General features: G+C 40.1%; 1 protein-coding gene across 1 annotated transcript in view; it reads left to right on the forward strand.

Moving 5' to 3' along the window:
• The first annotated feature begins 815 nt into the window (after window positions 1–815).
• The window catches only part of map3k5 (mitogen-activated protein kinase kinase kinase 5), a 104,846-nt gene continuing 90,968 nt past the window's right edge, over window positions 816–14,693 (forward strand). Inside the window, exon 1 of the mRNA XM_084738256.1 lies at window positions 816–1,852. Coding sequence (XP_084594382.1) covers window positions 1,414–1,852 — 439 coding nt within the window. The 5' untranslated portion in view covers window positions 816–1,413. The remainder of the gene's footprint in view (window positions 1,853–14,693) is intronic.

Raw genomic sequence — 14,693 nt, forward strand, 5'->3', positions numbered from 1 at the left:
AACTGCCTCTAATCTAGAATTACAAAAGAGCTTTCCTGTACTTTTTATGTGAATGACGTTTCTTTTCTAAATGTGAAAACTTGTAGAAGAAATGGAGAAGAAAAAAAGATGCATTGTTTTAGACATTTAATTTTCTTGCTTTACAGGACAGACAGGAAATGTAAATGTTATGCCCCTTGGCGCTCCTCTTCTTTTTTTTCACGTCTTGCCCTTTTGACAATGTAATTGAACAGGCCTGAGCAGCAGAATACGTGACCACACTGACCTGTAATATCAACTTCTGACCACAAGAGGTCGTCCTAATGACAGGAAAGAGAGACACCACCGTGTAACAGGTGACCAATAATTCATACAGAAGGTAACAGTTTATGTATTAATTCATTAATTCAGCTCTAAGTGAAGTGAAGTCAGAGAGATTAACTACAGAGCCGAGAGGCTGATGCCTAAAACCTTTCATGAATGGATGATTAATAAAGTCCGATTGTGTTTTACAATCTGATTGATTCACACAAGATTGATGGATTAAACAATGCAGTTAGTTTGCAACTTTATGAAATGCCTCCTTAAAAAAGACACACAGATCTTTAAGGAAATAAATGTTCAATAAAGGGCTGTTTGTCTGAAAGTTTTCTGTCAACGTGTTCTATCATATCAGCTGATTAACTGGTGACGTAACTATGTCTAATTTTGTTGAATTATCTGTTTGCCACAGTGAAATGAAATACTGCTGAGTCGTTTTTCGTGAACTGCTCCTTTTTCCTGAAGTACACAACTCTTGTCTCCGCCCAGCTCCGCCGGCAGACTCCCACTGTTTGTGTGTCTCCCCGCCCAGTGCGTGAGTGAGTGAGTGTGTGAGTGTGTACTGGGAGATAACAGTGGAAACTGGGCAGGGTCTGCCTGCACATGAAAGCAGCCTCGATGCGTGCGCACCGTGCTTTCTCTTTACGGAGCTGACAGCGCCGATCAGATGCTTCAGAGGTTTTAACTGCGCATAACTTCGACTCCGTGTGTGACATTCCTGGTCGCTGTGGGCGTTGCTGAGCTCGTGCCCGGCGGGGTTGCTCAACTTTGGGAAGTATGTGGATTTGTTGTGAGAGCTGAGGAGGAATGCGCGGATTTGGAGGCTTTTCCTCGTGTTTTTTTTGTCTCTGCTCGGAACAGTGTCGTGACTTCGGCCAACCTGCGGAGTCCTGCAGCGGTATCGGGTGTTTGTCGACAGTAAAACATGCAGCATGATGTGTAGTTGTAGCTCGTGTTCTGACAGACTGTTTACCTGTGTAGAAACGGAGCAGGTTGCTCGTCGTTGCCCGTGCAGAGGCTCCATGGGTAACCAACGCCGCGCGTAACGCTGGCGCTCCATGGAGGACTCATCACAGCCCACACTTTGAGACAGCGAGTGACACTTGAAACAAGATGAGTCAAGACCAGGACGGGATATCCTTGCCGGTGCCGTGCTTCGGTGTTTGTCCCGGTAGAGAGATCCTCGGTGGGGAGAGCAGCAGCAACAGCAGCGGAGGAGGTGGAGGTGGAGGTGGCGGCGCCTCCGGTATCCCCGCTGCTGGGACTTTCTGGCAGGACTCGGTGGTCGGCGGCGGGGGGCTCAGCCCGTCCGCCGGGAGCTGTCCGATGGACGGCGGGGGGTTGCTCTCCACCGGGAAGTCGAGCAAAAGCAGGCCGGTGACGGTGGCCTATGTGGTGAACGGAGAGGGGAGCCAGCAGAACAACGCGGAGAGCATGGCCCTGCAGTGCCTGAAGGACGCCTGCGACACCGTGGGCAGCAGGCTGGAGACCGTCAACTTTGGGAAACTGGACTTTGGGGAGACCACGGTGCTGGACAGCTTCTACAATGCAGGTGAGTCAAGTGAAGGACAATCCAGCCAAACAAAACTTTCTCCTTTCAGGATCACGGCTGGCTGTCAGGATGAACATATTTGGTACCACTTTACAATAAAGTCGTGTTTCCACAGCAGGAGATTTCTGCAGGGACCAGGAACCATTAAAGAGACTTAGTGTGTTTCCACTGCAGGGACCAGGGTCTTTATCTTAACCCCTAAAAAGTTATTGCTCCAGGGGTAGTACTTTCCAAAAGTGTAGGTACTGGTACAGGGGTTGGAACTGCAACATTTCTGAACATTTCTTGTTTTTGAAAATCTGACAGACCGACTATGAATTCAAGGTCTTATTGAGCATTTATGTCATGGACGAAATAAACTGGAAACTCAAATATAAGTCTTTATATAGCATCAGTGTTATTGTAGTCGCATCCAAAAATAGTTCTCTGCAGATCCATCATGAGTAGGCTAACTAGGCTAACCAACTGTTTAGCTAGCTAGCTAACAATGTAATGCTTTGTTTTCTTTTTTAGCTAGCGAACAAACAATGTAATGTTTTGTTAAAGGTTTAGCTAGCTAGCTAACAGTGTAGTCTTTTTCTGTTAACGTCTCAGTGAGCAAGCAAACAATGCAATATTTTGTCAAGGAATACAGAGCAGCTTAAGTTAATAGTTTCCACCCTATCTTTTATACTTACAAGGTCCCAACAGTACTCAAATTAATTAATTAATTTTAATCTGGTTAAGCAGGCATCTCCATATTGATTAAACTATTTAATTTTGGTTTACATCACCAAACTTGGATTTACTAAATGGAGATTAGTTTTGAATTGTGCAACAGAGCTCTGCTTCATTTTAAATCTGGATTTACTCACTTTAAACTGTTAGCTAAAGAACTAATCTTAGATTAAATTAATCTTTGTTGGTGCAACCCAGTCTTAGTGTGTGAATCTTGTAATTTGATAAATTAATTTCTATGCTAAATGAAACTTTTTGACTGTTAATGTATGCTGACAGTGGTTGTTACTTATTAACATATATCTGTAAATGCTGCTGATGGTGAACATAATGTAAGCTCAGTAATCAGTGTGATCTTTTAACAGTTTAACAGTACAGGTAAATGTGGGCTCACTATTTAACATGCAACAAGTCACTGTTGCCCTTTGATTGACTTATAACGTGTTTACAATCAAACTGATAATCTAACTATAAACCAAACATATTTATAATGTGAAGTGGTGCCAAATATTTTGTGATAACTCGTCTTAGATGTGGTCAGCCTTGAACTTAAATGCCGCCTGAGGGGATTTTTCGATCTATCCTCTAAATGCATTTAACAGGATTTAATTTAATCTTTGCTCTCCATTATAATGATTAAACTATAAGATCAATAGTCTTTAGTGAGAGTCAGTCACCCCTGAGGTGCGTTCACTTCATGATGGCGTGGCTCAGGAATGCTTCTTGTCCAGGGGTCAAAGGTCACGGACTTGCTGCTTCACCTCTCTCCGGGAAACTGTTTGCCTGCAGGACAGGTTGCTCTGAGCTCCGTTAACACAACACACAGCTGTGCGTGTCAGGGCTTGATGCTGTCCCAGTTATTTCCACACTGTACCGATGAACAAAGCTGGAAGTCATTGAGCAATGGAGCATCACTGGGGTTGTTTAATTTTCTCCACAAATGTTGGGGGTGATTGTTAGATTTCCCCCCCCTCCCGCGTAGTTTTCCCCCTTCCATTGTGCGCCTCCGGTATTGTGCCGCAGTGTCATGGGTTGAACCATGAGGCTGGACTTTCCACTGGAATCTACGAGCGCAGAAACAAACTTGAACCCTCCGACTGAAAGCTCTTATGTGTAGTAGTTGGCTCATAATCCTACTGGAAATGTTCAGCCGTATAATAAACATTAAAGAGAAAAAAGTCTTTGGAAAGCAGACCTTTCAGAGGTTGTGGCCAAATAAAAAGCAGCTGTAATGTACAGGGCTGGCCAGCTTGTTGTAGCAGCCAGGAACAGCAGCCTGTGTTTGCATTTCACTCAGATATTTGAGATCAGGATGTTATTGCAGGAATAAAACGTCATAGCTCAGGTGCCTACCGCTGCTACAAAGAACCACCAAGGCTTTTAAGACCAACACCTGAGCAAAAAAAAAAACAGAAAAAGTGTCAATAATACCACATAGTTTCATCAAACTCTGATGGGAACACTGCATCAGAGTCTTGGCAGCAGCTCTCGCAGCCTAATTACAAAATCATTTGCACAATCTTAAACTGGTTTTAAAGCTTAAGAGGTTCTACCTCCAAAGGACATATCAAAAATCAAAATGTGAAGCTACTTTTTGGTGTAATTTGTTTTTTGAAGGCATTAATAAGCAGTTTTCAACAACAAGGAAAGGTAGATAATAAACTCTGCTCGTACAAATAGAGGCAAGAATGATGTTGACAGGGACAGGGGATTTAAAAGGAGGTCTGTTTTTTGTAATGTGGAGGTCAAATGATGTCTGGGTTTCCAGGTTGTAACTTTGCTAAATTTGGATGAAACGTAAAAGTCAATGTTATTTAGAGCTAGAAAAAGGGATACACAATCAGTACCGAGGCTGATGAATGAACAGCTGATCATGGGAATTTAAAATGTATTGCCAAATCATAATTTAGTTGCTTTTTGTGAGTTGATATAAATGTACATATAATATTGTCCGATATCGATTGCAGGCCCCTGAATCGAATAGAATTGAAACTAGTTCTTTACACCCCTTATATGAAGAGTCAGCGCTGTTTTTTGTTGTTATAGTGATGTCGGATACATTCAGTTTGGTCAGACCTATGAGATATCATCTTTGCTCACTGCATTATAGACTTTAACCCTCAGATCTGCGTAAACCACAGATGATATGAATTTGAAAATGTGAAATGATCAGTTATCAGTATCACCCACGAGAAGCAGGTAATTATTGATTATCATATCGGCTGAAAATCCACTCAGAATTATGATGGCCAGTCGAAGTAATGGTTATGTATCAGTAAGGGATCGTTTATAATAAGCAGGTCGTTATTATGAAGGAAAACCCTGACAGAGAGGCGCAGGACCCCGACACAAAACTGCTTATTTCACAGAAACTACTAAACCCAACTGCTGCTGCTCCAAAAAATAAATAATCTGACACAAAATATTAATTTAAAAATGATTTTAAAGCTCCTCCAGAGACTATGATCAAAACTGGGTCATAGCAACAGTTTGTTCTTCATAGCAACCGTCTGCCATACAGATATAACAGACCTTAGACTGCTGTAATTGACCAATCAGAATCAAGTATTCAGCAAAGTGTGTAATAATCTGTGATTAATAGTTCATGAATCAAAGCTATTTATATAATTCTTTGCACATTAGTTATAAGCCATAAATAAGAGGAACTTTGGGGTTGCCAGGTTGTGAACAAGCTCTCTGTCTGTTGAGTCATTTCTCAAATCATTAAAATGAGGTCAAACATGTGCAGTCATAAATGTAAGTAGCCATCAATAAATGGTAGTAAAAATCACGGCCGCAGCTGTATAACTGTTAAAACACATTAATGAAGGGGTCTTAATGTAATCCAAGTTGTAAATGTTAATATGCTGTTAATGAATTCGTTTTGGTCCACATGCCCTGCAGATCTTTTCCAGAATGTCAGCGGTTGTCACAGTCTGTCGGAGTCACTCTGATGACAGGCAAACAAAAAGTTCTCCTTATTAAAGGGACTGTTCATCCCTAAAATAAAAAAATACATATTTTTCCTTTGGCCTGTGGTGCTCTTTACATAACTAGATTTTTTTTAGTGTGAGTTACAGAGTTTTGGAGATATGGCACTCAGCGTGTGGAGCTCAAAGCACCAAATATCACGTCTGTAAAATTAAATTTTAGTGTTTTTTTCCTTGCAAAAATCATGACCTGGTTATACAAGATATCCACATGATCCACAGACCTTGTTGCGAGCAGTTCCACAGAGGAACTACTTTCTTTCTACTTCAAAAAAACAAAAAACAAAAACGTAGTTTCTACATGAAACTGCTCACAACATGGTCTGTGGATTATCTTTAGTGAGCGGGTCATGATCAACAGACATCTCTAGGGCTGATTTCTCCAAAACTCTGCAATTTACACCAAAAACATTTAGACGGTTAAGTTGCACAACAAACCCCACTCACCTTATTCCTGATCTATAAAAATCAAGAAAGTAGAATCATTATATGCAACCTTGACATCTAAAAATTTAAACTTTTCAACCAAATTTAGTCCAGGTTAGAGCTGAAACAATCAGTTTATAGACAGAAAATTAATCTACAACTATTTTGATAATCTTTTCATCAAGCTTGCAGCTATTCTTTAGTTGCAGCTTCTTAAATGTAAAGGTTTTCTCTATCATATACTGTAGTACATTGAATATCTCTGGGATCAGGAGTGTTTGCTGCACAGAACACACAATATTAAGATGTGATGTCAGGCTGTGAGAAATTGTAGTGGGACATTTATGCACTTCTTCTTCTGACATTTGACAGAATCGGTTCATTCAGAAAGTAATTGACAGACTAATGAAAATAGTTGCATCGCAGCCCTAGCTTGGTTGTAACCTATAATGATTTTTAATCTTCAAATAGTGTAACTTAATTAGTGCTTACTGAAATGTAACACTAATGGTTCTTTATCAACCAGGAAATTGCCCCACTGAGATAAAAAGCATGGTGATGAAAAACAGATTGAAAAAAAAAAATTAAACTGTGAAAACACATTTAAAATGCCTCTAATTTGAGTTAAATTGATGTCAGAATAGGCTGACTAGCACAAAACTATTGTGCAGCAGCACTGTTGTCTCACAAGTTTTTATTCTACCCACATCAAACCATCAGTCCTTCACAATAAGAGCGTATCAGTGAAAGCACACAGTTGTATACAGGTTTGTTTCTTGTCATAACATCACTTTGTTGGTTGTACAAACATACTGAGCTCTCTTTTTTTCATTTCTTCCTCCAAGCTACTGTGGAATTTTCTCATAATTCACATGGGAGGGCAAAGGCATTTTCCCATAAACACTCTCTTCTGTATCTGTTCAAACACACACACACACACACACACACACACACACACGGCCTCATCCTCTTCCTGCACGAGTGTGCACCAGAGATGAAGGCCAGACAACAAAAACCTTTAAACAATGAGCCCAGAGCCAGACTGAAAAGTTTGTGGTTCCCTGCTAATTTGGAAAGGATGATTTGCCAGATTCCAATACAGCGACAAGCTGCTCCTCACTGTCCTTAAATGTCCTCCTCACATGATGCTGAGGACAAATGTTTGGCTGAGAGATGGCAGAGGCTGATCGCGCTGATCCTGCAGGCCGGGATGCACAGGAAATGTTATGAAGAAATGTAGACACAAACCTTCGCCAACAATAATGAGCAGACTTATCTTATCTTGAGGGGATTTGTTCTTAAAGCCCAGCTGATGATTCTGTTCCTGGAGATCTGAGGTCATATTGATTACGTTTAGATTAAACTTGTGACTCTGTCTCACTCACAGCGTGATCACATGTTATTGATTGAGACCAATCAAGAGTGATGTTATCTAAAAAATAAAGTGGATAAACTCTGTGTTCTCATTTCAGCCAAGAATTTGTGTTGGCTTGGCTCAACTCAGGGATTTGCATCTCCATTACAACACGGCTGTTGAGCTGCTGTAAATCGCTGGATAAACACTTTATTTCCTATAGAACTTTTTTTGGCCGATGTCATGATTACGTCACGGTGTTAGCCGGAGGCAAAACGAAGCAAAAGCTGGAGCCAAACACGGAGTAGTAGACCACCTAACCAAGCCAAAGTGTCATCTCTCTGTGCTGCTGGGTGCCAGAAGTTTTATTGCAAACCAGCTGCCACTGCCAGACAGAAAAAAACGACAGCTATGGTTAAATGTGATAAGACAAAAGCTGGGAGATGTGTGTGAGCTGCAACAAAAGAAATAAAATGAACTCAGAAAGTGTCAAGAAAATAAATATTCTCACAACCAGTTTTTCTTATCACCAACTAAGACGAGCTTTAATTGCCTCAACACCATAAAACACACTTCATTTAAACTCGACAGGCAGAAACAACATATAACTCACTAAAACTGTCTTAGTCACTCTTTCTACTGTTATAACAATCACCAACTCTGGTTTGGTCAAAGTAAATCCTTAATTCACTGTGTTAGATATGAAAATAATCCAGTCGTGCAGAGCATTGCCTGTCACGCTGTAAACTATTGAATTAGCAAAATTAAATGACAAAAATCACTCCAAAAAACAAGTGGCCATGGAATTGCCCATCCCTAAACAGTTAGTGTAAAAAGATCATCCATCCATTGAGTGACCGTGAACTTTTTCAAGTAACAGTCGTGGTTCTGAGAGAGTGAGTGACTGTACATATTCAGAAAAACTTTGATTTTCTTAAGGCATTGTTAAAAAGATAAGACAATAAAACCTGCAAGCTAGTGTTAGCAAGCAAAAAAACTCACACTGTTTACCAACAGAAAAGGGGTCTATAAATTATTTACAGTAAAAGTCCCCCTAAAAGGCAGATACCTGAAAGTACAAACAGCGACGCAGGAGAGAAACTAAACTTCAAACCACAGAGATTCAGTTAGAAGCTACAAAAGTACAAGAAAACCCTCTTTTTCTCTGCTCTCAGACACATGCTGACAGAAGTGAGCTGAGTCTCACAACACACTCTTGTGTTAGGGGAGAAAGGGGGTCGTTCCAGGTTGGCAGCGGTTGGCGCGTCACTGCAGCCTGCATGGAGGCAGGTCACAATACTTGGACACATTGTTAGCTAGCAGATCTTAATGCTAGATGTGGCAATGGTGCAGATGCAGAGCAGTGACAGGCAGCAGCAGCCAATGAGGTTCAGCCAAGATGGCAGGGATGAATTCGTCTTGTCTCGTGCCAAACCTCAGTGAATTCATCCACACATGCACCAGTTCAGGATGAGATGAAAATTTTCTGTGTATGTCCGTCTGTTGAGCCCAAAAAGTGGCCTTGTTTTTAGCCTAGCAGTTGTCATTGATTTGCGTCCCCTACCGGCCAGTTAACACCAGTTAAGAGCAGCGAGGAGACAGCTGTCAGATTAAAATATACAGTTAATCATCTTCTTTGTCTTCAATAAATTGTTTCAGCACGACTGCTATAACGGTGAACTTGCAGAAGATCCAATGCAATCTTTATTACAATCTGTAACACTTTTTGGGCTTGTCAGACTGAGTGATGAACGCCCGTAGAACATAAAACATATCATAAAAGCTGTGAGTCATAAACTCGTCTGTCTGAATGGCTTTTTAAATGCAACAAAGCAAAAAAACCAAAACAAGCTTTGTATTTATAACTTATGAAAAAGTGTGATAATGTTATATCAGCAAGTGTGGTCTGCCTCGTGTCATTCCAGTTGATTGATCGTTTGTGAACGTTGGTCATAACAGCCATCACATTGTGAGAATTTGTTCTTACATTTTTCTCTTTGATTGCTGATCTCTAGTCAACTAAAAACCCAAAAAGCTTGGACCATCATGTTTCTTTCACAACTGTCAGCATTTATCTGCCTAAAACTGCACCGTGTGAAGGAACCATGACTTGGCTGAACTTTTTTTGTTGTTGTGATGCGTTAAGCAAATCAAGATGAGTTTTCTGTTCATAGTATCCCTGCGTAGGACTTCATACGCCGCAGCAAGTGAGAGTCAAATGGTGATGATCAGTTAACAGCTCTAAATGCACCTGCAGATGATTCTTTTTTGCTGCAGTGAGCAGCTGCTTTCAGTGGTCTCAAAGAGAAGTTTTTTTTTTTTCTAGGTCACACAAAAAAGCAGCAGCTAAGATCGATAGGCTTGCAAGCATCCGTCATAGCTGCTGGTTCACTCCTCCAGCTCTCCTGACTCACTGTAAGTCATCGTTTCAAACCTTAAATCAAACCATAGAACCCCAGAACTAACCTTTGTTGAGCGCTGACCGTGCACGTTCACCGACCGAGCAAAGTGCACGGTGGTTTAGTGTGATTTTTAAAGGGATCAGTCAGACTGCTTCTGTTACGTCGCTGTGAACAGCAGAACGAGAATGAACTCCTCTCTCAGCCATGTCTGCATCGGCCGGTTTCCAGATTCCTGAATCATTGTCCAATAATTCAAAGGTCTCTTGAATGACTGTTTCCCCAGTTGGAGGTACAAGCAGACCAATCAATGGCCTTTGTAATGGGGAATAATGACGTTAATCTAATCTAATGGCACCAGTCCCAGAATCCAAATAATTTCAAGTATCCAAACAAACAAATGTAGATGTTATCACAGGAGACTGAAGCCACTGGAAATCGTCTTATTTAAAGATGGAGTGCAGTTCTGGAGAAAGACAGTTGATTGTTTAGTCTCAGTCAAGTCTGATTCTTTGGTGTCTGATTTGATTCAGAATTTATTTTACATTGAAGGAGTAGAAATGAGGGCAGTCTCCTGTTCCAGTGATTCTTTTTTCATGATTCCTGAATTGATTGTTGTGTTGATGAATCAGTTTTTCTACTCATATAATTAACTAGTGCTTAGTCTTTTAGCTCAATGCTAACACACACTGGAATTCCCGCTAGCGTGCTAATGGAAATTAGCATTACGGTTGCAGTGATACTAACAAACAGGCCTATTTTCATCCATTCTTAAACATAAAACAGAATGTGTGCTCAGACTTGCAGTGAAACTGTAAGAACGAGTGACAATTGCAAAATAAAGTTGTGATTTTATTGTATAATCCATTCAAAATCAAACATAACTTGTTCTGGGGAGAATAAAACTGCAAGCACAAAATTACAAAATATAGACGTGCACAGAGAATTGGTAAATGTCAATAAAAATGACAAACCTTGTGTTCTTTTCAGAGTTGGATGTCACAGGAAGCTATGATGATTGCTCAAATTTGCTGCAAAGTTGCGGCGATTTAAAAAAAGATTGCAAGGTCATCCGTAATTCACGATGATTGGTTGAATTTGCGTGAATGGTTGTGATCGCAACATCACAACTTCCTGGAGGGACTGAATATTGAATCGCAGTACTTAAACATCGCCACATTTATCGCCCAGCGCCGGTTTGTGTGCCAGTCCATTTACTGGTGTCCTCATTCCACTAACACAACTGACAATTAAGATAAATGGTCTGCAGCCTTTTTATTTTTAAAAAGTTAACTGCATTAACTAATCAGTTAATTAATTAGAAGACAGGATGATGATATCGTTTTTTTATTTTCTTTTATACTTTTTATGTGTATGTATGTTGGACATTAATAACTTATTATAATTATATATTATATTATAAATTAGTACTTTATGCTGTTTCTCCTTTCCTAATAAACCCATCCTTCATTTCTGATCTCTCTGGTTGACGTTCTTTAAAATACATTCATCGGTTTAAATCACGGTGCTACAGTGACAGATGATGGGATCATCCATCGACTCAACCGCAACCACACAGTTGGTTTAGTTGTTTAATGCTGCAGTGTGTGTCAGTCAGCTGGTCTCATTTGTAACTACTGATCTCAACAATAAACCGTCACTTACTCCACCTGTAAAATAACAGCTCTTAAATCAGAACACTGTGTGTTTCGGAGGCATTTATTCAGTGTTTTGTTTTGTTTTTTTAGCTGTTGTTTTCTGAGATTAAAAGAACACAGTTATTTAATTGTCCCATCTGGTGTCTGAGATAATGAGTCAGGAGGATTCAGAGCTTATAGTTGTTCCTCCCTTGATCACACTGATATAGGATCAAGTAAAACAAGCTGAGAAGTTTAGATTGATGGCTGCGTGACTTGTAGTGTACAGCAACAAGACAGGATCGAACAGTTAAGTGGGCTCGCTCGATATGCATGAGAATTACTGAGCTATAGCACCTCCAGGGTTCTCCAAGTTAAGTTTAAGACTTTTTAAGACAAAACATTAAAGAAATTTAATGCTAACTTCAAAGCCATACTGGAAAAAGTATGACAGACATCATAGATATCATGGTTATCATTTCCTGACACCTGATTAGCACCAGCGCCAATGTTTGATATAACTAATGTGCAGCTAGAATAGTTTAAATTAAACTTAAACTGAGAAAAGGACATGCATTTTGTAGCTTTATTTGATCGACTAATTGATTATTAACATGTTCGACTATCAGTGAAGGAAAAGGCACAAAATTTGCGACCCTATACCGAATGAAAGAGCGATAACACAATGACAGTTCATGCTGATGCTTATCATGAACTGATGCGTTCTGATGCTGCTACAAACGCACACAGTCAAAGTGATAACAAATGAATTATTTTAACCGACACGTGTCGTCTATGTGGCTGGAGTCTGACCCTGAATCATCTCCTGCTGTGTTAAAAATGCAGCACTTGATGCTGGGATGAACTGTGCGGACTTGTGTTGTTCCGTCTGAATCAGCGGGCGGGTTGTAGCTGTGGTATGCAGGCGTTTATCTCTGCAGTTGATCATTACACTGCATTACTGTGTCATTTACTGGGAGCACAATGGGTTTTTGAACAGGTCCTGAGCGCTTTGAAAGCGGCTTTGCTCCAGTCTGAGTGTTTGCTTACCTCTTGTTCTGTGCCGAGAGCTCGACTCCACTCACTGATCACGACTCTGCAGCAGCACAGGCAGGACTCGCAAATTGTTTTTTTGTTTTTTTTCAGACTGTGCACTCGTGTTTTTACTTTGGCGTTACACTGAGAAGGCTGAGAGGAGCACATTGTTGAGCTCTGAGGTGAAACGGTCACGAGCTAGAAAGATTTTGAAAGCATGTTAACCACTACAGCGTTACACGAAATTCAAAGTAAACACATTTTCTCACAGGTACATGGTATCTGTGTTGCCTGAAGTGGCCCTCAGCTGTTCAAACATCACATTTAAATCTTTATACGAGGAAAACGGAGGCATTTTCTTCCTGCTGAACACTGAACAGTTCAGATACTGAGCAGGACCAGGGAGGAAACTAATGGTTCTTTTCATTATCTATAAATTTATTCAATTAATTGTTGAGTCTATTGAGTTGAGTCTGTTGTAAATATTATTTTATTTTGCACGACCAACACACCAAAATCCAGAGGTTTCAATTGAAACACAAAAAAGCACACATCCTCAAATTTTAGAAGCTGGAATTAGAGACATTTCATCACTAATGACTTAAATGCCACCAGAGCTGCTCAGTTGTAACCATCAGTTAACATGAACATTAAATTTACCCCCAACTATTTTGAAAATTTGTAAATAGATTTGAGTGTTTTGGGGTTTTTTTTAAGGAAATTCTTTTATTTCAGTTTTAAAATGCGAATATTTCCCTGTTTCTTTACTCCTCTCTGACAGTAAAGTGAATATTTTTGGGTCATGGATAAAATAAGACGTTTGAGGGGGTTATGTTGAGCTTTGGAGAACTGTGATCAACATTTTTCTCTATTTTATGGACCAAACAACAAACTGATTTATCAAGAGGATAATCAACAGATAAATCAATAATGAAAATAATCATTAACTAGTAGCTGGTGAACTAAAAGCAGACAAGCTAGCAGGCTGGGAACATGTTAGCATGAGTCACAACAGCTTCCTGAGCTTCTTTCTGTTCTCTCCGTCCTGTGCACTTTACTTCCACATGACAGTTTGTTCTCAGGGTTTTACATCCTTTTCATTCATTCAGGATAAATTGAAGAGGGTAGAAAAACTTTCCTACCTGTGCAAAAGTTTGCTATACTTCGCCACCTCAGATCGCCGTTTTGTTTTTTAAATGTAAATAAAGGAGTGACCTGGACTTTACTGGGCAGATCTCACTGTGAAAAAAGGAAGGACTGCAATGATTAATCCATTATTATTTGATTATTAAATTAATCACCAACTATTCAACTATTTTGATAACCAATTAATTGCTGTGAATAATTTTCTCAATCAAAGTTTTCTGATTTCAGCCTCTTTAATGTGATTTTCTCTTTTTTTTTTTGTTCCTTTATTCCTCTCTTGGCTTTGAGAAACACTGAGCAACATTTTTTTTTACCATTTTCTGTCATTTTAAGAACAAACAACTATTAATTGATTAATGAAGAAAATAATTGACCAATCAATCAACTATGAAAATAATGATTAGTTGCAGCTTTTCTGATAAAGTCTTGCAGAAGCATGCATATACTTATATTTTGGTGATTTTACCAAAAGAGGAAAATTGTCTATCAATCCCTGTATGTTAGATTTAGTGTTATTTTAGATTTTCTAACATATGGCCTATATATTTTATTCTAAGAGGTGAAAAACATTAAAATCCAAACAGTTGACCCAAACAGAGCTCAGATGTTCTGCTTGCTCAGCAGGTGAGGTCCCTCTATGTTCAGTGTCAACACGGCCGGGCGTCAGCTGACAGCGTCTTGTTGAGAGCCTCTCTGGACTCAACCGGCATAAGACTGAGCACTCAGCTTCCCCGACCGCTCTGAAATCCCATCAGCTGGCCCTCTGCTAAGTTGTTTATCCTCCCTCCTGTTTACTCTGCATGCTTGGCTGCTCGTCAGAGGTTGGAGAGCACAAGGTCAGAGGGAATTAGCCCACAGGTCGCTCGCTGGCGTCTGGGTGACTTCACCTCGGTGGGAGAGGCAAACTGCATGCAGTGTCAGTGGGGAAAAGTTTCTCTTCGTGCTGATATTTCTCAACAGGAAGTGCAGTGGAGACTCAGAATCGGAAGCTAACAGCCAACTGTCACATTACGTCAGGGTTTTCTCTTTGACTTTGCATGCTCTGCAGGCTAATAACAGTAATCCCCTACATCTCAGTATTTCAACATCAAACAGCCTCTTCAGAGGGCGTTCTTCATATACGCTGAACATGTTGTA

Source organism: Lutjanus erythropterus, chromosome 15 (assembly GCF_056507025.1).
Source record: "Lutjanus erythropterus isolate fLutEry1 chromosome 15, fLutEry1.hap2, whole genome shotgun sequence".
In the NCBI taxonomy this organism is placed as follows: domain Eukaryota; kingdom Metazoa; phylum Chordata; class Actinopteri; order Lutjaniformes; family Lutjanidae; genus Lutjanus; species Lutjanus erythropterus.